The sequence below is a fragment of the Danio rerio genome, chromosome 7, assembly GCF_052040795.2.
Source record: "Danio rerio strain M-AB ecotype USA chromosome 7, GRCz13ab, whole genome shotgun sequence".
NCBI classification, from domain to species: domain Eukaryota; kingdom Metazoa; phylum Chordata; class Actinopteri; order Cypriniformes; family Danionidae; genus Danio; species Danio rerio.
In genome coordinates, this window is record NC_141027.1 from 1,514,037 (window position 1) to 1,540,977 (window position 26,941).

The 26,941-nt window shown below is 41.3% G+C and overlaps 3 protein-coding genes across 4 annotated transcripts in view; all 3 read right to left on the bottom strand.

Moving 5' to 3' along the window:
- The window catches only part of drap1 (DR1-associated protein 1 (negative cofactor 2 alpha)), a 660,385-nt gene that overhangs the window by 455,788 nt on the left and 177,656 nt on the right, over positions 1-26,941 (bottom strand). The window lies entirely within an intron of this gene.
- Positions 3,133-13,314, bottom strand: LOC100149796 (macrophage mannose receptor 1). Of its 2 annotated transcripts, XM_087260470.1 has the most exons (6): positions 13,059-13,314; positions 11,648-11,710; positions 9,631-9,999; positions 8,078-8,413; positions 4,271-4,350; positions 3,133-3,729 (listed from the first exon to the last, which is right to left on the bottom strand). In XM_087260470.1, exons 2-6 carry the CDS (start codon positions 11,700-11,702, stop codon positions 3,565-3,567), a joined length of 1,005 nt encoding a protein of 334 aa, XP_087116596.1. In that variant the 5' UTR covers positions 11,703-11,710; positions 13,059-13,314; the 3' UTR covers positions 3,133-3,564. The 2 variants fall into 2 exon arrangements, with proteins under 2 accessions (XP_087116596.1, XP_087116595.1); XM_087260469.1 differs by lacking the exon at positions 13,059-13,314 and having other exon boundaries at positions 11,648-11,831.
- Positions 14,077-25,568, bottom strand: LOC147835858 (lymphocyte antigen 75-like; the record flags this gene model as incomplete). Its single annotated transcript, XM_087260107.1, has 4 exons — positions 14,077-14,488; positions 16,013-16,101; positions 20,650-20,988; positions 25,190-25,568. Coding segments are annotated over 4 exons (933 nt in total), but the record flags the coding sequence as incomplete, so codon positions are not given.

The following is a 26,941-nucleotide window of genomic DNA, read 5'->3' on the forward strand; positions in this document are numbered from 1 at the left end:
TTTTTTTGTAAAACTATTAAATAAAGCAAGATAAAGAATATAGTAAGTCTTAAGAGTTAGAATATGCAAAAAATCGGAGTTCAGACGGACTCGAGATACACATCTGCAATGTGACCGATCAGGCTACTTTCAGCAGTGAAGGATGAAGATGTCAGATGAACGGTTAATGGTAAAAGACTCATTTCTTAAAGGAGCTAATCCAGTTATAATATAAAGAAATGCAATAGGAAATACTCAAAAAAAGTCTTTGATCTGTACAGCATCGCTGATAACTTTCCATAAAAAATGCATTAACATGCGGAGATTATTAGAAATCTGGCTGTTATTATTTTAGTTTGCTAAAGTTCATATATATAATCAGAAATTGAAATTATTTATAAATAATATTGAGAGTTTTTTCAACATATTTTTAAAATCATAATAGTTTTAATAACCCATTTATTTTGTCTTTGTCATGATGACAGTAATAAATATATGTAAAATAATGTTTCTTTGGGGGAGGGTTAATAATAATAATGATCTTAGCAGTAAAATAAATAAAAAATAAATTATATATATATATATATATATATATATATATATATATATATATATATATATATATATATATATATATATATATATATATATATATATATCTTATATTGATTTTAGTTCTGCTGGGAAAAAATAATAAAGAAATTATATATAATATATGTATTTATATATCTTTATTTATTTATTGCTTTATTTATTAAAGCAGAACTAATATTTAAATAAGTTTTTTTTTTCTAAAAGAAAAATATAATAGTAAATAACTTTTCACAGATAATGGAAACAGACGTTGAAAATATTAGAAATCTGGTTGTGAGTATTTTATTATTTTCTATATATAATAAGTCTCTGTATATTATTCGCTCTCCTGTAAATATTTAATTATAATTTAATTATTTTAAAACATTTTTCAAGTGCTGTTTAACAGATATTTGAAGATCACTAATAAGATTATATTTAATAACTAATTTAATTAGTCTTTGCCCTAATGACAGCAACAAATACATAAAAAATATATTCATAATTTCTTAAGGGCGCTAATAATATTGAAATTTTAATATTATACATTAGGTTGAAAGGATATATTTGGGTTCTGGACTACTTCCCAATGTATGAACAATTTCTAGTTTCTGTAAAATAAACCATGCCAGACAAGTAAAATGCAGTCTTATTTTTTGTTGTGTCTATTAAAAAAAGCTTTGCATTAATGAACATTAAGGAATAAAAATGGTGATATGTGTGTATATATAAACAGCTGAAGTCAGAATTATTCGCCCCCGTTTATTTTTTTCCCCAATTTCTGTGTAACAGAGAGCAGATTTCTCCAACACATTTCTAATCATAATAGTGTTAATAACTCATCTCTAATAACTGATTTATTTTCTCTTTGTCATGATGACAGTAAATAATATTAGACTAGATATTCTTCAAGACACTTCTATACAGCTTAAAGTGACATTTAAAGGCTTCACTAGGGTAATCAGGGTAAAGTTAGGGTAATTAGGCAAGTTAGAATGTTCACTAATGGCTCTGTGTTTCCATGCAAACTTGTCCTCTGATCAGTATTTGCATAAAGCCATTAGAGTGGTGCTCGGCTATGAAGACTGATCTGAAAATGCAAATGCAGAGAGTGTTTGTTTGTTTTAGTAAAGACTGTAGGAAGACTAATGAACACACTGCTTTACATGATGATCATGATCAGATTAGCAGATTCCCGCACTGATGTGTTCATTTTAAAGCACTCCGCGTTCATTCACTGCTTTGCGTTTGGTGTTTTGAGCTGCTGTTCATACTGCTGTCCAGCAGAGGTCAGTGTGACATGAACAAAACACACTGTAGCGGTTTATAGTACGTGTTTTTGAACCATACTATTGTAAAGTATAATATGTGGACTCTTTGTTAGTGAATGCTCCAGCATAGTGTAGTATTTCTGTAGTTTACTTCAGGTTTTACTATAGTAAACTGTAGTATAATACATATTGGGTCATTTGTTTATATTACAACGATGCGGTGGTGCAGTAGGTGCTGTCGCATCACAGCAGGAAGGTCGCTGGTTCGAGTCTCGGCTGGGTCAGTTGGTGTTTCTGTGTGGAGTTTGCATGTTCTCCCCGTGTTGGTGTGGGTTTCCTCCGGGTGCTCCGGTTTCCCCCACAGTCCAAACACATGCGCTATAGAGGAACTGATCAACTAAATTGTCCATAGTGTGTGTGTGTGTGTGTGTGTAAATGAGTGTGTATGGATGTTTTCCAGTGTTGGGTTGCAGCTGGATGGGCATCCACTGTGTAAAACATATACTGGATGAGTTGCCGATTGTTGCGCAGCAGGTAGTGCTGTTGCCTCACAGCAAAAAAGGTCGCTGGTTCAAACCTCGGCTGGGTCAGTTGGTGTTTCTGTGTGGAGTTTGCATGTTCTCCCTGCGTTCGCATGGGTTTCCTCCGGGTGCTCCGGTTTCCGGCACAGTCCAAAGACATGCGGTACAGGTGAATTGGGTGAGCAAAATTGTCTGTAGTGTATGAGTGTTTGTGTGAATGTGTTTATGTGCATGTTTCCCAGAGATGGGTTGCGCCTGGAAGGGCATCTGCTGCCTTAAAATGTGCTGGATAAGTTGGTGGTTCATTCCACTGTGGCGACCTAACATTAATGAAGGGGAAAATGAATGAATGAATGTTTATATTACTTTAGCTGTCCCCAGGGCTTGACATTAACACCCGCTGACCCGCTGACGGCCTAATATTCGTGCAATTGCGATCTTAGAATCGAGAAGCAACCTGACTGACAAAAATAACGCGAGCAAAAGAAGTCAGATAAATGAGAGGATGATCACTCGCTCCCTGAACAGTAGGCTTTTACAGTCCAAAGCAGAAGAGATATCAAGATCTGTCTATGTGCCTTCAGCCCTTTACATTTAAATCTGACACTGCATATGTCCAGCTAAAGAGGTTTCAGAGAGGTTTCATTTGGATTTTGATTATTCCTGTGATTTTTGTTGCATGGAAAAGGAATCTATTGTCCATATGTTTTGAGATTGTGGTATTCACACAGATTTTCCGGATGGATGTGGAAAAGTTTCTTAGAAGGAAAACAAATATTATATTCAACTTACAAAGTTCTGATGTTTGCATTTATTACGTCAATATTATTATGGCAAAGTTTCATATGCATAACAAATGGACTGGATCAACGTCAAACTTTGTTCACTTGTTTCAGGAGACTAAGCAGAACTGCACAAGTTTGGAGATGATCGTTAATAAAAAAGCGAAGAAGACTTGCAATATTCTAGAGGAATTAATCTCATATTACAAATATAAGCTCATCGATGTCAGGTTTTTGACTTTAATCCCCGTTTTCTAAACGACTTTAATGAAACAGCCCCTAAACCAGCTGATCAAATTCTTCATATGTATACTAGAAACTTCCAGGCAGGTGTGTCAAAGCAAGCTGGAGCTAAACCGTGCAGGACACCGGCCCTCCAGGACTGAGATTGGGCACCCCTGGTCTAGGTGAACAGACTCAGTGTTCTCCGCTCCTCCATCAGTGCTGTCCTCCATCCCCACAGACTGTATTTGACTGTTTTCCTGTATTCTGAGCGTCTGTCTTCAGGTCTTCTGTCCTCTGGAAGATGTTTCCGTCCTGCTGCTTCCTCCACTGCACATCTGCATACTCTGACAGGCCTCCAGACACCAGCGTCTGCCTGATCTGAGAACAGCAAACACACGCTTAATGAGTGTGAACGCAGCCTGAAGAGTGAGACATGGAGGAAAATCAACTAACTACAAATACAGCTTTATATATATATATTTAATTGTTTAGTTGACCAGAAATAATTTCGATTATTGATCCAATCAGTTCATTCAAATATGGAACTTATGAGTCAAAAATAGTCCTAAAATCTCTGCTTACATTTTATATCCAACGATACAAATATATACACATACAGCGCATGCAGAAAGTGTTGACAGCGCTTCACTTTTCCCACATTTGTTTATGTGTGTAGAATGTTGAGGAAATCAATCAATTTAATCCATTTTGGAATAAAGCTGTAACATAAACAAATAGTGGAAAAAAGTGAAGCGCTGCCAGTACTTTCCAGATGCACCGTATGATCTAATATATTATCTTTAAGTCCATACATATGTATTCCTATATGACTGTGTATGAACATATATATATATATATATATATCCCAGATATGTTCATAAACAGAAGTATAAACTGTTTCCTGATGCTGATGACTGACCTGCTGCAGGAGTGACAGCTGCAGATCCTCCACACGCAGAGCCTTCAGCTGCAGACGCACTGTCTGAGTCAACACTGCATCTGAGAGCACACACACACACACACGCACACACGCACACACACACACACACACACACACACACACACACACACACACACACACACACACACACACACACACACAGAGCCGCACTTCATTCTCCATATGTAGAGTTTGTCTAAGTGATGTATATAAACTATATAGTACACTATGAGCCAGGATACACTCAGCAGCGCAGTCATAGCTGCAGTCAAAAGCCACATTTCGTGTCTGCCGGTTCGTTTACTAGCAGGAGTTCTTTGGCATTTTCCCACATGTGAATTCTGACCAATCGATAAGCAGTTTAGGAACTATGTTCAACAACATCTGGCCAATGAGTGATGAGGGTTTTGTCACATGACTGCTTTTTGGTTCTTTTCAACTGGTTCAGACCAAAGCGATCAGTGTGGTGTAAAAACAACCCAAACACGGCAGAAAATGCAACAATGTATCATTTATTGCCCTTGTTCCAGAGCAAATAAGGCGAACTACAGATGTGAAAGCACCCGTAGTCTCAATGCACACTGGCTTTACATCACAAATAAGACTAGAAGTACGAAAGCAGCAAACACACCGCTTTAAACAGTCATTACTCTGTATATACAGCATGCAGAGCTCTGAGCTTCTCAGATCACATTATCCTACAGTATTATTTACCGATGTGTTTGTTTAAAGGGGAATGAAGGTTCTACAGTGTGTTGTTCATTGAAAGCTCCTCTATTAACAAAGAAGAAAAAACCAGCCCCAGCTAAGGTCAGAAGAAGTCACTCAAAAGTACCGTATTACTGACCATATAGAGTAAGTAACTCAACTAGTACCTTTCTGGAGAGTAATGGCTCATTTCCACTGACTGGTACAGTATGGTATGGTTCGGGTCGGTACAGTTCACCTTTATCAGGCTTGCGTTTCCACTATAAAGGGTACCGTTTTGGTGGGCGTGGTGTAAGACAGAAAGTGTCAGTCACATCATTCTCGCTGGAGGAAATGTCTACAGTAAGGCTGTACGGGTCGCTCACATATCATATTAAAAGCACTTCTCACAAAACAGACACTTCACACACATAAATACTTCTGTATAAATGTTGATTACTAACTTTTCTATAAACAGGAGTTGATTATAACTGCAGATCAATGACGGTGCGAAATAGCCTACTGTAACGTCTGTAATTATATAAAATAAATAAATAAATTAACATATATGCACACATACAGCCCCTTACAGTCTCCAATATGTTACCAACTACAGAAAAACTACACACAGCAGACATTTAGTCCTTAATTAGGTTCAAAACAACACAAAGTATAGCCCACAGTCAGAGTAAACCTCTCATCTGTGTCTGTAATCTTCAGCAGCACATGTCATGTAGCCTCTGTTAGAGAGTCACTCCATCATACCCAGTTCATATTAGTCCAAAAGGTGATGATAATAATAAAAACAAGGCAGTTTGTTCACGTTTGCTGAAGAAATAACATGCTCCTTTTTTTCCTGCGCTCAACTCTCGCGTTTGTCCTTTCTAAATGTGTCAATCTGGCGTTTGTCAGCTTCTCACGGGATCGGTTTCCAAAGCTTGTCAATAATCAAGCGCACATTATTATTATCAGCTCAAGAAGTTTGTTATTTCAGATATAGACACGCGTTGAGCACAAGGAAGAAAGCGAAACCGCTCGCGCGTCAGACTGGCTCGTAAACAACTGCGAGGCACAGGGTAGATTCTGCTCTACTCCATGGCTGAGTGGCTGCTCATCAGGATGATGATATATGAATATATAATTCCGCTGTAATCTCTCGCTGTGTATTTCATACATGGCGGGTGCTTTGTTTACATTCTGGCTTGTTGTAAGTGAATGACGTATCTCTTCTGTAAACCAATAGCGTTCAGCTGCACGTCTAGCTTCGCCTTTTGTTACCCTTTTTTTTGTGTTTGGGACCCTTTTGAAAGGGTCCCGAAAAAGTGGCACGGTACGGTTTGGTTCGGTACACCTTTTGACAGTGGAAACGGCCATAAAAGCGTACCAAACCGAACCGTACTGTACCACTCAGTGGAAACAGGCCATTAGGGCGTACTCACACTGCCTTGAACCGGGCTGAAGCACGCTTGTCCCCCCTCTCGTCTCCCCCGATGGCCCGCTCTCACATTGCATTCGAGCCTTTAGTTATACTGTTGTAGTGGTTTGATATGCAGTGACACACAGTCAAATATTTCGCTGAGCAGATCCGCCACTTTTGGCGCTCATAAACAATCATAAAGTCCTCGAGCTGCAGGAATTAGGAGGTGTGCTGAAAGTGCAGCTGTCGTGCAGTGAGGGGTTTGCATCTTTAATAAACTACGGCAGTTTGTGTTCATTGAACAGTAAGAATGATTACTTAATCCAGATCAAACAGTCCCTCAAAAGTCACGTCTCGCTTTCAGTTTCGGGCTCAGGCGCTTTGCACTCACACTACAAGCGTACCACGCCAAAGCCCAAGTGAACTGTGCTCTGGCACACCTCTTCCAACCGGGCCAGGGCCGGCCAACTGTACCAGCCTAAGCCCAATTCAGAGCACTCGCACTTCTCAAACTATCCAGGAAACGGGCCTGGGCACGGTTCGGATAGCATAGTGTGAGAACCAATGACTGTAAAAAATATGGACGACGCGACAGCCCTTTTTCCCATTGAACGCCTTGAGGGCAAAACGCCTGCTTGACGGGCACAAACTGTCGCAAAAGACTGCTGAAATTGGAGCCTTGACATGCGCAGAAGGATTGTCTGATGGAGCCAGAGGAGGAGCCGCGAAAATGAGCAGAGTCGAGCTTCCAATCAAACGCTTTATGTAAAATCAACTACGCCCCCCGAACTTCTCAGCATGCGTTTGCTGTCATATCAACACAAATGGATGTAATAACGTTAACAAATATGAGGGTTTTATATATTTAATCGCGCCAGCTCCAGGCCGCAGCGCATAACTTTACTCGCGGCGTCGCGGGCTGATTCCGGCTCGCATGCGGCAGCACCGGCTCGCTCGGCCGCCGCATCTGGCTCGATTGACTCGGACTGGAATCGGGCAGTGAGTCCAGGCATCCGGAGTAGGTCCAGCAGAGGTAACATTAGTCAGTCTGAGCTCTAAGAGATAAGTCTCCGGCAGGCGAGAATCTAGCCGGAACTGTGTTTTGCTATCTGGGTGGCTAGGCGTGTATCAGCAAACTAATAAAGCCCGAAAAAAGCCCTGAACTTAGCGAATAAACAGTGTTCCACCAGGATCATGTATGTCAGAAACTATAGTTTACTGCTGAACTCATTTTGTCATGGTAAAATAACACAGAAATCGAATAATAACATTTCAGTCTACTTCAGTCTCCTGCCGAAGCTCAGATGCGCTGCTTTGAGAAACTGTCAATCACAGCTGTAAATCACGATGACACGCCCAGCATTAAATTACTGCTAAAAACAAACTGTTTACAAAAATGAAGATCTGCACCTATTTCAGCACAATAACCAGTGCCTTAATCGACCAGAACTATCTTTCGGGACATTTTATTGCAAGTGTAATATTTTTTTTTATTTGGGCTCAAGTCTCCTTCATTAACACGGGGAGGCGGGCTTTATGACTTGTACTGCAGCCAGCCCCCAGGGGGCGATCTAACGGCCGAAACCTTCACTCAAACGTAGGCTTGCGGCACACTTGGTGAGAACTCCCCAACTCAATATTGTAATGCATTACTTTCAGAGGTAACCTTCACTTTCACTCACCGGCCGAGCAGAAGAATCCTCTGGGGTCAGTGCAGGTCAGATCATTCCACATGTGATTATGAAACTGCAGCACCGCACAGATTCCAGAGCCGTCGGGCTGACCGTGGTCCCAGTTTCTGTATGAAGACGTGCTGCTGTCGGACCAGGCGAAGTCATCTTTAAAGTAGCCGATGTACGAGACGCCCCCCGCCGGCACCAGCGACTGGATCTGCTGGTTCTCCTGCAGGTTCCTGACGCTCACCAGATCAGTGTAAAAGCTTCTACAGTGACTCTGAGCGTCTCTCCAGGCTTTAGGAGAACTGACGAAGACGTATTTGTCTGAGCTACTCCCCTGATCTGCAGGAGACCACAACAAACACACAAGAGTTCCTGCTGCTTGATCAAACCACTTACATTTGTAAAAACTATCCAGTTCACTTAATCAGTTTGTGTTGGGACAGCATGAAGTAATTGTCCCAGCTGGGTCAGTTGGTGTTTCTGTGTGGAGTTTGCATGTTCTCCCCGTGTTGGCGTGGGTTTCCTCCGGGTGCTCCGGTTTCCCCCACAGTCCAAACCAACCCGAGCTCATTGTGGAAACGTAGCCCCGCGGTCGTTTCTGCGGACCGTGATTTACGTCCCGGGAGGTACGTATTCGAGCGGTTTTTGTTTTCGCGGACCCGCGAGAGGCCGCTGCCGTTCTCGCACGAAAAGCTGCCGGATCGGCCGACTCGGCCGCCCTCCTCTTCCTCCTCCTCCTTCCCTAAACCCGAGCGACGGTTTGCAAAAGCCGTCCAGAAAAAAAAAAAAAGCAAAAGCCCTCGTCTTTGATTTCGACCGCGTTTTCGGATCCCGCCGCATTCTCGCCCTTATTTTTCGGATTCTGTTTTTCAACTTACCTGATTTCCGGAGCCGCTGTTCCCCGGACTCGATCCCGGTCGTCGTCCCCGGCTGGCTCCTCCTCCTCTGGGGCCTCCGCTCCGCCGTCGCAACGCTGTGAGCTAAGCGGACAAACTGGTTGCATCGGGAAAGCCCTCCACTCGGAGGCGAGCCGTCGGCCGGCGATCGCGAAGATGAGGGGCGGATCATCGCCACACCGCCCCGCAGCGTTCGCTCGAAAAAAACTAAACGCGGCCTTACATACCTCCGGCCATGTAAATCGCGGTCTCCAGAAACGTCCGCGGGGCTATGTTTCCAGAATGAGCTTGGGTTGGTCCAAACACATGCGCTATAGGAGAATCAACTAAATTGGCCGTAGTGTATGAGTGTGGATGAGTGTGTGTGGGTGTTTCCCAGTACTGGATTGCAGCTGGAAGGGCATCCGCTGTGCAAAACATGCTGGGATAGTTGGCGGTTCATTCCACTGTGGTGATGGCTTATAAATAAAGAGACTAAGCCAAAAAGAACATGAATAAATGAATGCATCAGCACAATTCCTGAGGGTTTTGAGGAGCTTAATTGTTTTATGTTCAATCCACTCAAATTTGTAAGTTAACTTGATTGATTTGCGTTGAGACAGCATGAAGGAACCGTGTGGAAGCCAGCATTCATTACAGTGTATATCAGTGTATGCTCACCGTTATAGCAGATGAAGCTCCTGGGGGTCAGGCAGGGCGTGTCTCGAATATTCCCCAGGCTATCCATCACAGAGCAGAATTCTCCAGCGGTGTTCGTGGGCTCTCGCGGACCCCAGTTAGTGTACTCAGTTTCTCCTGCTTTATAAAGGCGTGGATCAGACAGAGACCAGAGCCACTGCTCACGACGGCTCTTCCTCAGGCCGATCCAGGCGGTTTCAGTGAAGGTGAAGTCTTTCAGAGTGAAAAGAGCATCCATGTCTGACTGATCCCACAGACTCACCAGGTCAATGTATTCATCTCTGCAGATTCGCAGAGCCTCGTCAAACGTCTTCGACTGATTCACGAACAAAACAACAGCGGAGGACAAACCTGCAAAACCAGTGTGAATTACGTAGAGTGGCATTTAGTGTAGTGAGATGTAGATGAAGTCTGAATTATTCTTCCTCCTCTATATTTTCTGTTTTTCAACACATCTCTAAACGTAATAGATTTTAATAACTGATTTATTTTATCTTTGCCATCATGACAGTACATAATATTAGACTAGATATTCTTCAAGACACTTCTATACAGCTTAAAGAGACATTTAAAGGCCTACAGAGCATCCGGAAAGTATTGACAGCGCTTCAGTTTTCCCACATTTGTTTATGTTACAGCTTTATTCCAAAATTAATCACATTCATTTATTTCTTCAACATTCTACACACAATCCCCCATAATGACAATGTGAAAAAAAGGGTTTTTGAAATTGTTGTAAATTTATTTAAAATAAAAAGCTGCTAAATCACATGTACATCAGTATTCACAGCCTCTACATTGGCTTTATAAGGGCCCAGGGTTGACAGTGCATGTCAAAGCACAAACCAAGCATGAAGACAAAGGAACTGTCTGTAGAGCTCCGACACAGGATTGTCTGGAAGCACAAGGCTGGGGAAGCTTACAGAAACATTTCTGCTGCTCTGAAAGCTCCAATGAGCACAGCGGCCTCCATCATCCGTAAGTGGAAGATGTTTAACCACCAGCACTCTTCCTAGAGCTGGCCGGACATCTAAGCTGAGTGATCGGGGGAGAAGGCCCTTAGTCAGGGAGGTGATCAATAACCTGAAGGTCACTCTGTCTGAGCTACAGCGCTCTTCTGTGGAGAGAGGAGAACCTTACAGAAGGACAACCATCTGTGCAGCAATCCACCAATCAGGCATCTGTATGGTAGGGTGGCCAGACTGAAGAAACTCCCCGCCTGGAGTTTGCCACAAGGCATCTGAAGGACTCTCAGAGCATCAGAAACTAAACTCTCTGCTCTGATGAGACTCAAACTGAACTGTTTGGAGTGAACGCCAGGCGTTACGCTTAGAGAACAGCAGGCAGCGCTCATCAGCAGGCTAACAGCATCGCTACAGTGAAGCATGGTGGTGTTGGCATCATGCTGTGGGGATGTGTTTCAGCAGCAGGAACTGGAAGACTAGTCAGGATAGAGGGAAAGATGAATGCAGCGATGTACAGAGACATCCTGAATGAAGACCTTCACAGACCTCAGACTGGGGCGACGCTTCATCTTCCAGCAGGTAAATGACCCAAAGCACACCGCCAAAATATCAATGGAGCCGCTTCACAACAACTCAGTGAATGTCCTTGAGTGGCCCAGCCAGAGCCCAGACCTAAATCCTATTGAGCATCTCTGGAGAGATCTGAAAATGGCTGCACACCGTCACTTCCCATTTAACCTGATAGAGCTTGAGAGGTCCTGCAAAGAGGACAGTTTAGCTTATCCAATTCCCCTATAGCGCATGTGTTTGGACTATGGGGGAAACTGGAGCACTCGGAGGAAACTCACACCAACTGCTCCGGCACTTGAACCAGCGACCCTCTTGCTGTGCGGCCACAGTGCTAACCACTGAGCCACCGTGCCACCCAGATACATACTTTTTTTAAAAACCTCTATAACTAAGTTTTTATTTGTATATATTTATTAACCCTCTAGTTTGACATTTATGTTAGTTTTATTAATTGAATAACTCACCTTTAACCCAGAATAATCCCCAGCTGATGAAGATGAGAAACAGCATCTGCTCCATTGCTCCGTCTGTAAAATCAGAAAAACATGTCAAATCCCAGATTAATACACAGTAAAGACTGAAACTGCCCATCTGACTTGTTTTCCAGGTCAAATATAAAAACAATCTTAAATCAACATCAGTTTCATGATTGGGCAGATAAAAGACTGAGTTATTTTAGTTTAATATTGTAGTTTATGTTATTCGTTTAAATTAAAATTTTAAAATTGTAATTTAATTTAATTTTTTTTGTGTTTATTGTTCGGTTACTATTTTCATTTGTTCTAATATTAATCTACATCTATATGGGTTTATTTTGGGGGATTTGGTGATATTAAAAAAAAATAATGGTTATGGTATGTTTATCTGTAAGAAATATAATTCCTGTTCTCCCTTTAAATGATTGTAAATTTATTTCTGATCCCACTGATTTTCCAAAACATTAGGATGTAATTTATTATTTCCATAAATCTTTATTTATAGTAAAATATAATTTAGTTCCATGATTTTAGATGATAATAATAAATTAGTATTTTTATAATAATAATAATAATAATAATAATAATAATAATAATAATAATAATAATACCAGTAACAACAATATATAAAAAAATAATAATAAAACAATGATAATAATAATAATAAAACAATGAAAATAATAATAATAATGCACTTTATTTGTAATTAGTAAGCTTTTCTTAAACACAGAGCAAAATTTAATTGTAATTTTAAATTTTTGTTTAAAAAATGAATATAATTTGCTTTACTTTGCTTTAAATTAAAATAAAAAGTATTTTCTTAACATCTAGCTGATTTATTAACATAAACCTATAAAGCTTTCATCTAATTATATGAAAAAACCCTCAAATGATTGCATTATATACATGCATTATAATTCCTTTAAAATATTATTTTGTAATGTGTTTAATATCTTTTAAAAAATAGACATTAGTTAATAAGCCAGAAGCATATATCTGCCTATAGGTCCAGAATAATCATAATTTTTCTACTAAATTGAAATGATTTTTCTGATCCCTTTGGCAGACATGTGCTCTTTTTTTAGGCAAAAACTAATGTTGACCAGTTTCTCAAAAAATGTATATTGTGTAATTTAGAATGTTGATTTAATTAGTAAAAATGTACAAGAAAACAACACAAAAATACTGTGGAAGAACATTGATCTCTAAAGAAACAATTAACTTTATTAATTAACTTAAAAAATTAGGGTTTAAAATGGTTTTGCAGTGCATCTAAAACAAACACTAGCTTCCTCTCTTTGATAAATGCATCGAATGTCATGCAGATTAAGATAAACATACTGGAAAACCTCTGACAGGTAATCAATACATGTGGAGTTCAGAAAAGAGCCTCACTCACCTGTTCTGCTGAACTAGATGCCGGATCTGCTGAAGGGGGGTTTTATAATCGTTCTGGTCTTTGACTCTTCTCCACGTCTGACTGATTTTCATCCCGACTTTGCTTCTTATTCAAAACCCATTAGATGAGCATGGAAATGTGTCTCTGAGGACGAGCAGAGCAAGACACGCAGTGCAGACTCAATGGAAATACACGCTGCAGGCGACAACTGTGTAAAAACACACTGCAGTGTGCATTTGACTGCAGTTTGTGCGTTAAATGAACACTAGGGGGCAGTGTGAGGACCGCAGCTTTTGTTCCTTTTCACACTCATGATGTTTACAGGTACATATTACTGATGAATTAGGGATTAATATAATTTAATATAATATAATTTAATATAATATATTAATATAATAAAATTAATATAACACAAAAGAAACACCACATAATATGTTACTGCTTGCACATCTCGCACTTTGCACAATGTTGTGTTTGTGCTGCAGAGCACTCAAGTTCGAGTCCCAGTCAAGCATGCTTCCACAAAAGAGGTAAAATCAAGGTAAATCTACATGTTCACAGTGCACTTTTCCCTTGTGTTTTTCTTTTGAAAACACTTGTTGGTTTAGGGAAGGGTTTAGCTCAGTGATTCGCTAGCTGATCTGTATGACAAGCCCCACCATTATATGTAGTGTAGAAGAAGAATGAGACTGAAAACGTACAACAAAACACACACTAATCACTTATTTTGGATTTGCTAAAATGTAGAAAGCAGCCCTCTAGTGGATTTAATATCTGAAACGTACAACAAAACGCATCCTAAGCAATGTATTTTAAATTCTTAAAAGTGTAGACAGCGCCCTCTAATGGATTTGTCATCTGAAACGTACACCAAGTGGCGTATTTTAGATGTACAATAATGTAGGCAGCGCCCTTTAGTGTTTTTGTCCTACAAAACATTCCCGGAGCAACACGTTTCACAATTTATAAACAAAACAAACACTAAATCAGAAGAAAACTACAACCCAGACCACATAAACAACATGCAAAGAAAGGTTTATTTAAAGTTAAGTCCACTATGAATACGCTTTGACTTCAGGGTTATTGAACCGCAGACACCAATAATGAACCTTAAGGTTTTGAGAGTGTACTGTACATTTCTTAAGCAGATCGCCCTCATATAAACACATCAAATGTGTTATGACATTAAGTTTTCACTACAAATGTTGACGTAAATAATCTGCTTTGAAAACCTTACATTTTGTACCATAGAAGCTAGAAGAGCTATATACAAGTCTAATAATGACAGTAATCATCTTCTGTTGCTATACTTCTTCATTCATCCCTGTTGATCTGTTCTTCATCTTCTGAAGCACCCCTCCATCAGACTGTTCCCGCCATGATAACTTCACATCCGCTGTTATTCCCTGCTGCTTCAGCTTCTGCTGCACCTGCAGAACAGATTCGTCTTATCCACTTACCGTACGTTCACACCGAAAGCGGCGAGAGCGTCCAAGGTCGCTCTGGCCGCCCTGGCGACAACTCTGTCTGCCTTCAGCTCCGGCGGCGAGAGCGTCAAAACTCGCTACATTGATCTCGTACTGAAAGGAGCCGTTGCAGCATTATCAGTTACATTCCTGCATAAGACATGTTTTTAACGTGAAAATGTTGCGCACTTCTTATCAAATTCATATAACAATGGAAGATCAAGTTGCGTGTGGTGTGGCTTTGCTCTATTTATCCACTATGTGTCCATATGTCTGAAATATCCTGAAGCAGCAGTACTGTTTTGTACTGTCACATCGCGTGAGATTCCCGCTTTTTAAAGATAAATTTATATATCATTAATGAACATCAGTAACTCGCCAGTAACTTATTTAATGTATGTTCCTGTAAGAAAACATTGTAAATAATTGGAAATCCGGCGACCGCAATAATCAAACCCTTGGGAACAACTGTGGTCGGAACCAAAGTTCACAGGTCTGTGTTCCCTGAACTATTATCAAGCGGTGGACGTCTTTATTCTGATTGCTTGCCACCGAACAGCATCATAGCTCATTACCATAAAGTTGACTTCATTTCAACTCTCCTCGACGCTCACGCTGGCAAAGACGCGCCGCGCTGCTCCTCGCCGCTTATCGTCGCCTATCGCCGTCGGCTCTCATTGAAAATGAATGACTTCCGGCTACTTTGACGCTCTCGCCGCTTTCGGTGTGAACGTACGGTTATGCTGCGTTCACATCAAACATGGCATGTGCGAGTAAATTTCGCTATTTGCGCATAGATAGACATTTTGAGTTTACTCGCATCAAATTCACTTCACCAAAAGAGCACCATTGATCAGCAGAATGGGGAAGTCCCAGAGTAAAATGAGTAAATATGATACACCCGTGTTTTGGAATAACAAGGCAGTGGTGCAGTAGGTAGTGCTGTCGCCTCACAGCAAGAAGGTCGCTGCTTCGAACTTCGGCTCAGTTGGTGTTGCTGTGTGGAGTTTGCATGTTCTCCCTGCGTCCGCGTGGGTTTCCTCTGGGTGCTCCGGTTTCCCCCACAGTCCAAACACATGCGGTACAGGTGAATTGGGTAGGCTAAATTGTCCGTAGTGTATGAGTGTGTGTGTGTGGATGTTTCCCAGAGATGGGTTGTGGCTAGAAGGGCATCCGCTGCGTAAAAACTTGCTGGATAAGTTGGCGGTTCATTCCGCTGTGGCGACCCGGGATTAATAAAGGGACTAAGCAGACAAGATAATGAATGAATGAATGAATGAATGAATGTTTTGGAATATGGAAAAACTGTCTCCTGTTTTCATCTGTTTCTATATTATTGTTTCTATTTTATTTATGCTTGTCTCTTTTATTCCTGTTTATGTAAAGCACTTTACCACAGTGTATGAAATGTGCTATAGAAATAAACTTGCCTTGCCTTCATGCTTTGCATGTTGTTAGAAGAGTTTAAAAAAAGTTGTTATGTATCACCTCATTCAACACAGCAGCTGAAACGGCTTGATCATTCACATCATCTCCTGCTTTCACCTGCAGTCTCACTATCTGCTGCTTCCACCCTGCTGTTTAAAGACACATCAACAATGACAATACAGATGATTACAGTTTGACCCTGAACCACAAAACAGCAGAGCTACGCATTACCTAAAAGACACAAATGTTAGAAAATGTGAAATCTGAGAGGTACACAAACAAATAATGTACACTGTTAATACTGCACTCACTTAAACGGTCTCATTACACTACAGCAGGGTTTTTCAAAGCCTAAGACAGTGGGCCTCCCTTTTGACACAACTTATCCATTGGCGCCCCTCCTCCCAAACATGCACACATACACACGCGCACACACACACACAAAAAATTCCGGAGGTTTTCCTGCTACCTCATCATGCTTGGTTTCAAGGTGTCGCTGAAGTTTAGCGGGTCTCATGCTGTCATTAGCCAAAATATCTTGACAAACCACACATTTAGGTCGTGGTTCATCAGCTGGTCCTGTCCACGTAAATCCTAAACTCAAATACTGATCATCATATCCTCGTCTTTTGGGTTTAAGCCCTGAACTTGAAGGCTTTGAATCGGGGGGTCTCAGAAACCGATCCATTGTATTAGCAGGCATATATCTGTATTGGCAGGCTTGCTAAACAGAATCGAATTCACAGCTATGGCCTTCTGGGTGAAAAAGGTTTTCTTATTTTTGACGTATTATTTTTTTTAGCTTTGTTTAATTAAAACGTTTAAAAATAATTAAAAATACACATAATAATTAAGCTTAATAATTATATTTTTATTACATAATATTTTTTCCTGCGCCTCCCCAGACATGCTCTGGTGGCCCCCAGGGGAGGCGCGCCTCACACTTTGAAAACCCCTGCACTACAGTTTAACTGCGGTGAGTGTTGTCAGGTGTTATTAATGGTGTTTAGTAGCAAACCTCAGCAGCAAATACTTCTATATACTGATTTATTTCTGCTCAGAAGTAAAGGCTTATTCCTGTTTTCACTTCTAAAAAGACATCCATTGTGGCATCCGAGGGTGAGCTGTCATGTTCAGATGACAGACCGGGTTTGCTAGCACCCACCAGGTCACAAATCTGGAGTCGGACATGGTAGCTGTGATTTCCCCACCTGCCAGAACGACTAGAGGGGTGCGACGTGGGGGCTAATAAAAGAGGGTGCATTGGCATATCAATTGCCTGGAGCTGTTGGCAGTGTTTCTTGCTCACTGGTTCTGATAGGAGCTGGAATGGAAACATGTGCTGGTCAGGAGGGACACCATGGCTGCAGTGGCATTTATTAAGCGCAGTATACGCTCTCGCCGCATGTCTTAGCAAGTCAATGCGGTTGAAAATTGCTGCATGCCGTTCACATGCAGCTGATGCGCTCTCACAGCAACTCATACTCCCAGGAGAATGGACACTCTACCCCAATGCGGTCCAGCTGACATGGGAGCAGTTCGGGGACGCCCAGGTAGCCCTGTTCGCTTGTGAGACGGCACATTACCTTCTGTTTTATTCCCTGCCCAAGCATTCACTTGGCACAAATGCGCTGGCTCACATCTGGTCTCTAAACGCAATTGACACCTTCTTCTCTAATGCTGCATTTACACCAGACGCATAACGCGCGTCAAGCGCGAGTGATTTACTTGTTAAGTCAATGCAAACGTGCAAATAGACATCCTGCGGCGCAATACGCGCAAATGGCGCGGCGCAAATGACGTGAATTGGGCGAATGGCGCGGTGCAAATGGAACATTTTGCGCAAATCGATCGAGTTTGAAAATCTGAACTTCAGCGGACATTCGTGGACTCAGACACGACCCTAAACGTATCAACGCTGTTTTTCAGCCTTCCTAAAGCACATAAACACAGTTATTTTCTTCATAAAATCCATGTTAGCCATTTAGCAACTAAGCTAGAGTGACGGGGCAGACAGAAGCCCTGCTCATCACGCAAATCCGCGTCTGCTCTGAAGTGAATTTGACGCGCGAATGAAGCGAGTAAACACAAATAGTCACGTGGCTATTTATGTGCAAATAGCGCGATTTATCCATGCGTTCCACATCTGGTGTGAACACAGCATAAGAGAAGTCTGGGTTCAGGACGGGTGGGAGAAGTGGCGCGTCGTGTGCCTGGCCGCTCTGTCCCTGGAGGATATTGAAGATATTTACCTATTGGCAACTTTGATAACAGGGTTTCTGCTGATGGGCTTAGGCGGGGCCCTGGAGTATCGGCGATTGATAAAAGCGGTCAGTAAAGTAAAACCCCACCAAGCGGGCCGGCTAGATGGAAATGGTGGTGAGCAGGGTTGTTGGTACTCAGACTCTGGCGTTAGACCACAAATTGGAAAACATCAGGAAGAAACTAGCTGTCAGGGTTCTGCCACTTTGGTCTTGTAAATTCTTGTTTTGGTGGCAGAGCTCTGACACTACTCATGTCTGGTCCTGTTTCTGTCTCTGTGTGTCTCTTTGTGGGTGTACGCAGAGTGTGCGCACTGCCGCTTGATGTGGCCGCGCACGCTCTGCGTCCCTCAGACGCGCGCGCTCTTGTACTAGTGTTTGTGTTTGTTCTGTCAGCATCGCGCTGCTTTATTCTCGGCGCCTCCGTCTAGTTGGTTTCAGTTTTGGTTGGCGCTGAGACGAAGCATGCGCGTTGCTTATGTGTGAGCGCACGGTAAGGTGTTTATCTATCGTGTGCTTGTGTCTTGCGTCTTTTGTCAAAGCACGTGGCTCGATGTTTACATTGTGGTCACGTGCTTTTGTCGTGTGCTCGTCTTGTCATGAACATGCGGTTAATGAGTTCTCTCATTGGCTGCATGTTCTTGTCCTGTTTTTTGTGAGCGCATGGCTTGTGTCGTCTCTCTGTGTCATGCGCTCTCTCGTGTCTATTGTCTAGTCCCACCCTCCTTGTTAACCCATTATTAGTTAATTATGTTCATCTGTTTTTGTGTTAATTTCCTTATATCTGCTGTCCTGTGCGAGTTCGTCATCACATGTTGTCCATCTTTACCTGTCCTGCTGTGTCCAGCCTTGCCTTGTCGTGCCTGCCCAGACAAGTTTGTTTGTTTATTTGTTTTATTAGTGTTTTAACCCCTCGGGGTTGTTTATTTTGCATTTTATTTTAATTTTTATATTTAATAAAATCCTATCTAATCTGCACTTGGGTCCTCGCTCCTTTTTCCCTTTACCAGAACATGACACTAGCAGCTTTGCAACGTGATTTGGACAGAGCTGGAGACCAGTGATGGACATTAGATATCTGTGGAATTAGCAGATATTGACCAAAACTGAAAACCTTTTTTACCTTTTCGACTTCCCTGTGACTCTCCTGCCAGACGGCCTCGGCTAGAGACAAACAACTTCCCTCGGAAAACATGATAAGGAGACGCTCTGAATTCCTGCTCCCTGTCCCAGGGTCACCTGTGAGACTCTACAGGCTGATGTGCACCTCTCAAAAAATGTAACTACACGTCGCAACAACGCGTAGCTTAAGCTCTGTGATTGGTCGGCTTGGTAGCGCTGACGAGTCTGGGCTGGACTGAGAGCCGCACGAGCCCGATGGAGCGATTGTTTACAAGTGTGGAGTCCCGTGAAGGAGCTCCGGATGGAAAGTTTTGTTTTGTTTTTACCTCATAGTTAAAGTTGCTGCACGTCCGCCGGTTCCTGCCTCAAAATGAGCGAGTTTGAGCCACTTGTACATCCAGGAAGTGTTCAGGAAAAGCAAAACAGCAGCGAAGAAACTCGACACAGAGGAACATTTACACCTCACTGCCAACTAGCGTTTCAGAAGTGTTAATGCAGACCAACAGAGACAGCAGCAGAAGTATAAATGCACAGCTACGCGCAATGCATGCGCTGTTGGTTACGCCGGTCACTTGAAGCAGAAGTATAAACCAGTCTTAACCCCCACACCCCACACCTTTGTGTGCTTTCACACACCGGTGTTGGTAGGCAGGTCTGTGACCAACGCCCCCTGGCTGCAGGACCGGATGGCTGCCACGCATATTGGAATATATCCACACATCCCCTGTTCCCATCCCCTGTTGTGATGTTATGTCCGTGTTTATGTGCTTGTACTGGAGCTTTTTTTCCCCCTGATCACACAATGCCCTGCTTAAACGGCAGTCTGAGAGGGGATTTTTTTGTGCGCCTCCCTCTTCCCTAATATATCCTATTTTGTCTTTCGAAAAGCTACCTCCCGTCTGACCTGTCTTCCCCTAAAATTTGTAATGTTTGTGTATGGCTGAGGGGGAAGGGGGTCCAATTTCACTGCATGTAAAAGTGTATGCGACAATTAAAGGCTTTTCATCCATCCTTCTGCTGTGTTTTGATGTGATTTTTGACTGTTGTAGCTGTGAAATAACTAAACCTGCCGGACCTCTTTAGCTGTGCGTTTCTCTGACAATAACCGAACACCTTACAATGCTTAGAACCAAGCTATCTTTTGTTGAAGTTCTACATATGACAATGTTAGGGAACCAGATGTTTTCTGTGGCTGAAGTACTGTGAAATATATATTTATCTGAAAATAACAGCACACCATAGAAAGCTCATCAGCCAATCAGAATCAAGCATTCGATAAACCCGTAATGTAGTATGTTTTAAATAGCACCGTACTTGTCTGGCAAAAGAAGTAATACCGTCTGGAGCAGCGCTCGTCAGTGATCTGACCAGCAGAATTGAGCGCAGCACACGAGTCCTGTCCGCCTGAGTTATCCGGCTGTCCTGCAGCCCACGGCAGGGGGGAATCTGGGTGTATGGCGGTCTGATCCGACCACTTCCAGGAGTCTCTGAACAGGCCGATCCAAGCACAGGAGTATAGCTGGATCATGACGGTGAGCTCCTGATTCACCGCCAGACTCCGCACCGTCATCAGGTCCCTGTAGTTCTGTCTGCAGTATTCCTGAGCTCTGCTCCAGGACGTCAGTGGATCAGCAACCAGGACTAGACTCCCTGCTGAAAAACAGCACAATTGTTAGTTGAGCATGTCGTAACAACGTTATGGGAGCGCCCTCTGGTGGACATTATGGGATATTGCTATTGCTAGTGATTGCTCTTTTTGTATGGAGAGTTGTTATAAGGAGACACGCCTGAGCTGCGCTTCTGCAGAATTCCCTTACAGAAAGATCAGCCAGAAAGGAGCATCTTTCATAAAGTCTCTATTCTAATCTGCAGGTTAAGTGCGATTAAAGTATGAATTGAAATGCAAAGTTAAAGTGTAAAACAATAGAAGTGAACAGATTTTCAATACCAGCAAATGTAAATCGAAGCAAGACAAACCGACACTAAATATAAAAGCTAATGCGCTGTAAATCCTTTCAACGGCTTTTTGTTCACATATGGATGAGTGTTGTATGTTTCCGTTTAGGCATCGCGTGCATTCTAAACGATTGCTGTCGATTTGTACACAGAAATATTATTGCATTTTTTGGCGATTAAATGTCGAAATTACAAATAGGGCCGTGTTGCTCAGTGGTTTGGTGTTCTCTTAGGCCAGGGACTAACTTACTATCTGAAATTAAAGTGTTTGGATTTCCGAAAAACAAAACACAGGATCCCAACAAGCAACTCAACGACATGCAGCACAGGTAAGTTGGTAAGTTTACGCCATTTTTCTAATTATTTTGTATTTCTATATGTTAAGTATGTTAAATCTAAAATTAATCTATTCATTCATTCATTCATTTTCTTGTCGGCTTAGTCCCTTTATTAATCCACGGTCGCCACAGTGGAATGAACCGCCAACTTATCCAGCAAGTTTTTACGCAGCGGATGCCCTTCTAGCCACAACCCATCTCTTGGAAACATCCACACACACATTCACACTATGGACAATTTAGCCTACCCAATTCACCTGTACCACATGTGTTTGGACTGTGGGGGAAACCGGAGCACCCGGAGGAAACCCACGCGAACGAAGGAAGAACATGCAAACTCCACACAGAAACGCCAACTGAGCTGAGATTCGAACCAGCGACCTTCTTGCTGTGAGGTGACAGCACTACCTACTTCCCCACTGCCTCACCTATCATTCTATTCAGCTAACATATCTATTACGTAACAATTTTTTTGAGTAACGTTAGCTAATATTAGCATGAATTCACAGAAGAAAATGATAAACATTCTTTCAAGAGTTCACACTTAGCTCATGATTGATTATAAGCAAGTCTGGCATGCTGTCCCAGAAGAGAGCCCTGAGCTTAAAAGGTCCTTGAGCCCTGGGCTCCCTCCCGTTTGCAGGGTGAGAGCGGAGCCTTTAGCTCAGGTAGATCTCGACAACTCCCCCCTTGATGACTAAAGTGAATGCTATGAAGAGATGTGCTGCAGGATGAGGGATTGACTGTAGGGCTACATTTGGATTAATCAATTCACTTGTTTTGCATGTTTTTAGAATGTTGGAGGAAACCCGAGAACCCGGGAAAAACTCAGGCGAGCACGGGAAGAACATGCAAACTATGCACAGAAATGACTGCCGGCCTGTTAAAAGACCAGGGGCCTCATGTATCAACACTGCATACGCACAAAAACTTTGCGTACTTCAGGTTTCACGCTCAGAATTGTTCACGTTTGGATTTACTAACGATGAACTGAACGTGGGAATGTGCGCAGCTTTATGGCAGGCGTACGCACATTTTTTGTTTTTTCCATACCATATGGAATTTGCAGCGGTCGTCTGTTTTCCCATTGTAATGGGAGCGAACTACCGCACACAAATTGCTATAAAGGCATCACCTGAAGATGAATTTGCATGCGTGAATCAGAAACATTTCCATTCAATAAATGTGCAAATAAAATATGATGCACAGACTTATTAATGATTCCTACTTGTCTTTCTCATGATAAATAGTAGGCAAAATCTGATATGTAGCGGGGAAAAAAGAAGAAAGAGTTCATCAGACGCTGGATTCGAATCGAGTTCATGCTCAAACGTGTTTACATGCGTCATACGAGCTGCGCCACTTAGACTGTTAACAGTACTAAAACATTTTACACCTATAGATCGCACTATTTCTCTTTTAACTCCACAGTGCGATGTTCAGATTTAACTGTGTTAACCGCATCAGCTAAACTCTCCCACTCTATTTTTTTCTTTTGTCGTTAATTCCGGAGGACAAACTTGCAAATAACACCGTTTTCCTCCGGTCTACCTCTGAAAGCAGCACCTCCAATTCACATTCTGTTCAAAGTTTCTCTTCTTGCTTGCTTTTGCCGTTGCTTTTTCGTTGGGTTTTGCCAAAGTAGAGTCATTAGCATATTCATACGGGGGAGGAGTCAGGGAGGGGTTTTGTGCTCGTGCATGTTGCGCTCAGTTTCACGTTCATTCGGATGTACAAAAGAATATGCGTGTGATTCGGCGTACGCAGTGTTTCATACATCTGATTTTTTTTCTGCGTACGCACATTTACAGCTTTGTGCGTACGCAATGTTTTAGTAAGATTTCCACACAAGTCTTCGTACATGAGGCCCCAGAACCAGTGACGTTCTTGCTGTGAGGCAACAGTGCTAACCACTGGGCCACCGTGCCACCCTATGAAGGGAAAGGTGAAGAGGTACAGGTGGAAGGGGGGATTCTTCAAATGGAAGATGACTGTGGTGAAAAACCCTGGCTCTTTATGGTGCGTTAGGAATGGCCTGATTGGTGGATCATACATAGCTAATGCAGAACCAGCCGTGTTCAATCTTAATCATGTGCTCCTCTTGAAATTAGTTTATGAATAAACTTCACCTTTTTGATTTATTCTTTGCCAATCTTTTTATTTAAATTTAAATATTGGTCACATTTTACACCACAGGACACGCAGTTAATATAGATAACTTGCTCCAACATCACCGAACACAATATAAACATGGTCCACATTAAATAAACAATTTCCAACCTTTCCGCTAAGGAAGTAAACGTCGGCATTCAGATGATATGCTTTTACGGCTTCCCTCAAGTAGACGCACTCGATATCAACCACATAATGATAAACATCTGGACACGTCACTTCAGGTAAACGCTTAATAGTCTGGGTGAAAAGTTGTCACCTCAGTATGTGACTTAAGGCAGGGGTGTCCAAACTCGGTCCTGGAGGGCCGGTGTCCTGCAGAGTTTAGCTCCAACTTGCCTCAACACACCTGCTCGGAAGTTTCTAGTATATCTAGTAAGAGCTTGGTTAGCTGCTTCAGGTGTGTGTGATTGTGGTTGGAGGTGAACTCTTCAGGACACCGGCCCTCCAGGACCGAGTGTGGACACCTCTGACTTACCGGGTCTGGTAATTCCACACCATTATCAGTTGTTAGCTTCAGTATCCCTAGTAGCAAATAATTCTGGCCCAGGTTTGGCATAAAGCTGGCACAGCAGGCATTCATTCGGCACTGGCATACAGCATGTGGGCCAAACATGGCCCGGGTTTGGCAGAGGTGGCACCGTCTTTAAGGCGGCACACACGATTTGGGCCAGATGACAAACATAGTATTTGGCCCAGATTTAAAAATTTGATAAGTGGGCCATGTGAGTTTGGCCAGTCTTGACCCACATTTAAAATACACTAAAATCATTTTTGAGTAAAGAAAAAAAATTCTACCATTCAGGTCACTTTGAGAAAAAGCGTGCCCATAGTGTGCCTAAAGCGCATCACTCCATGGGTTTATCAATTTCATTGCAGTCGTGACACACCAACCTATCTGGCCCAGTTCAGGCCCAGTTATGAGTTATTAACTTGGCTGAGACTTGGCCCAGATATGGTCTGTGTTTGGCCCTTGTCTGGAAGCCAGATCTGGTCCAGTCATGTAACGTAATTGACTGCGGCATGTGGGCCAAGCAAAACCTGATTGTGTGGGCCAGAGCTGGGCCAGAGAAATTTTGCTATGTGGGATGTTTTCTGCTCTGTTTTAGCAAGACTTAAAAGTATGCGCTAGTCATTTTGTTTTGACAGGTTTGTGATTTAAAAATGGCACTACCTGAAATGCTTTTAGGACCAGACCTACGCAGTGTCAACGCATTTGTTATTGTTTACGTTCTTTAAATGGTCCATAACGCCATTACTAATGACTAAATATCCACAACATTAATGTAAGCATGGTTAATTATGAATCACAAGTGCCCACAATGATCAGTTTGTGATCATCTCTCTGTTTTATTCTACTGTAGCACTGTGATGTTGAGGAGTCCTACCATGATTCTGGCAGATAAATGCACAGGTGACGTTACAGTCCTCATCCCACCAGAATCCGGAGTCGCGCAGACTCACACAGTACTGCTGTCCGTTCAGATTATTGGGCTGATCAGAATCCCACGCTGTGAATGTGAGAGCTTCCTCCTGATAGGACCATCTCCAGCTGTCCACGTCATCATAGAGGCCGACCCAAGCCTCAGGCTGAGAGTAAGCAGCTGATAACTCAGTGAAGCGGCTCCAGTCTCCAGCAGTCTGAGCGCTGGCCAGATCAATGTACTTCTGTCCACAGTAATCTGCAGCTTCAGACCAGCTTTTATACGCATCCACCAGAACATACTCAGCAGAGTCCACCACTGACACGAGACCTGCTGCTGGAGAAATGCAGAGATACACACATTACCAGCTTTAGTTGCTGCTTACGTCACCAGTCTAATTATATGAGACCGATTATTGTTAATTTTCAGTATTAAAGAATGCTTCAAAATACAAACAATCATAACGAGAACTGACGATTGAAAATTAAAATAAAAAATAGAAGTAAAAAAAAAGGATCTAATAATTTATTTTGAGATATATAATAATAAAAACGAGAATAAATAAGATAATGCAGTAAATCACATTGTGCATCAAACAAAAACAATGAAAAAAACTGCTTATAAAGAATACTTGAATACTAGACATCTATTTAATTTCAAGAACATTACCAAAATAGATGATTGAGAAATTAACAATTCACAAAATATTAAACTAACAAGTAAAGCATCTAACAATGTTTTTGAAATATAATAAAAAGGAAAAGAGAATAAAGAAGATAATGCTAAAAATCGATTATTAAAACGTAAAACATCTGTGCATAATGAAAACTTTTAAGAAATTTAATTCATCAAAAAAGATAATTATAAGGTTTTTTTAAATATATAATAGGAGAATAAATTAGGTGATCCAACATATTATACATGAAACAAAATATTCATACAAATGCTTCATTAATAAAGAATATTTGAAAAACATAATCAGAACGAATGATTAAGAAATGTAATTAATAAAATAAGCTTAAAAAAAAAAACTGTTTCAAACGAAAACTTCAAAACTGTAACCAGAAAAGAGGATTATGAAAAATTAAACTCACAAAAAAAGGTTTTAGCAAAAAATTAATAGCATTAAATATTTAATTAAAAACTAAGAGTTTAATAAATAAAATTAATAAATGCAGAATGTTATATTGTACATTAAAAATTATACATCAAACTAAATCTTTTTTGTTTATAATAAAAACTTTAAAATACTTTACATAAAACTTACTTAAAAAAAAGATTATATATGTATATATATTTTTATTGTTATTTATATTGTTATTTTTTATTTATTCAATGAAGTAATTTAAATTATGCATAGAAATGATTAATACAAAACTCCAATGAACATAAAAAATTAAAGATCATCATATCATACATCAAACAAAATATATTTTTATATATAATATATAATTTATACTTGTGACTAATACCTTAAAATACTTTACATAAATCTTAAAAACATAACGAGAACAGATGATTAAGAAATTAAATTGCTAAAAAAACAACACAAAATATTCATAAAATGTTCTGTGTTAATACTTAAAAATATATTATTATTATTATTATTATTGCACTATACATGTTATGAATTAGAATATACACAGAATATCTGAGAGAGAAAAAAGAAATGGAGTCAAATTAACAGACAGTACAAGGAAACACAGTAACTCTCTG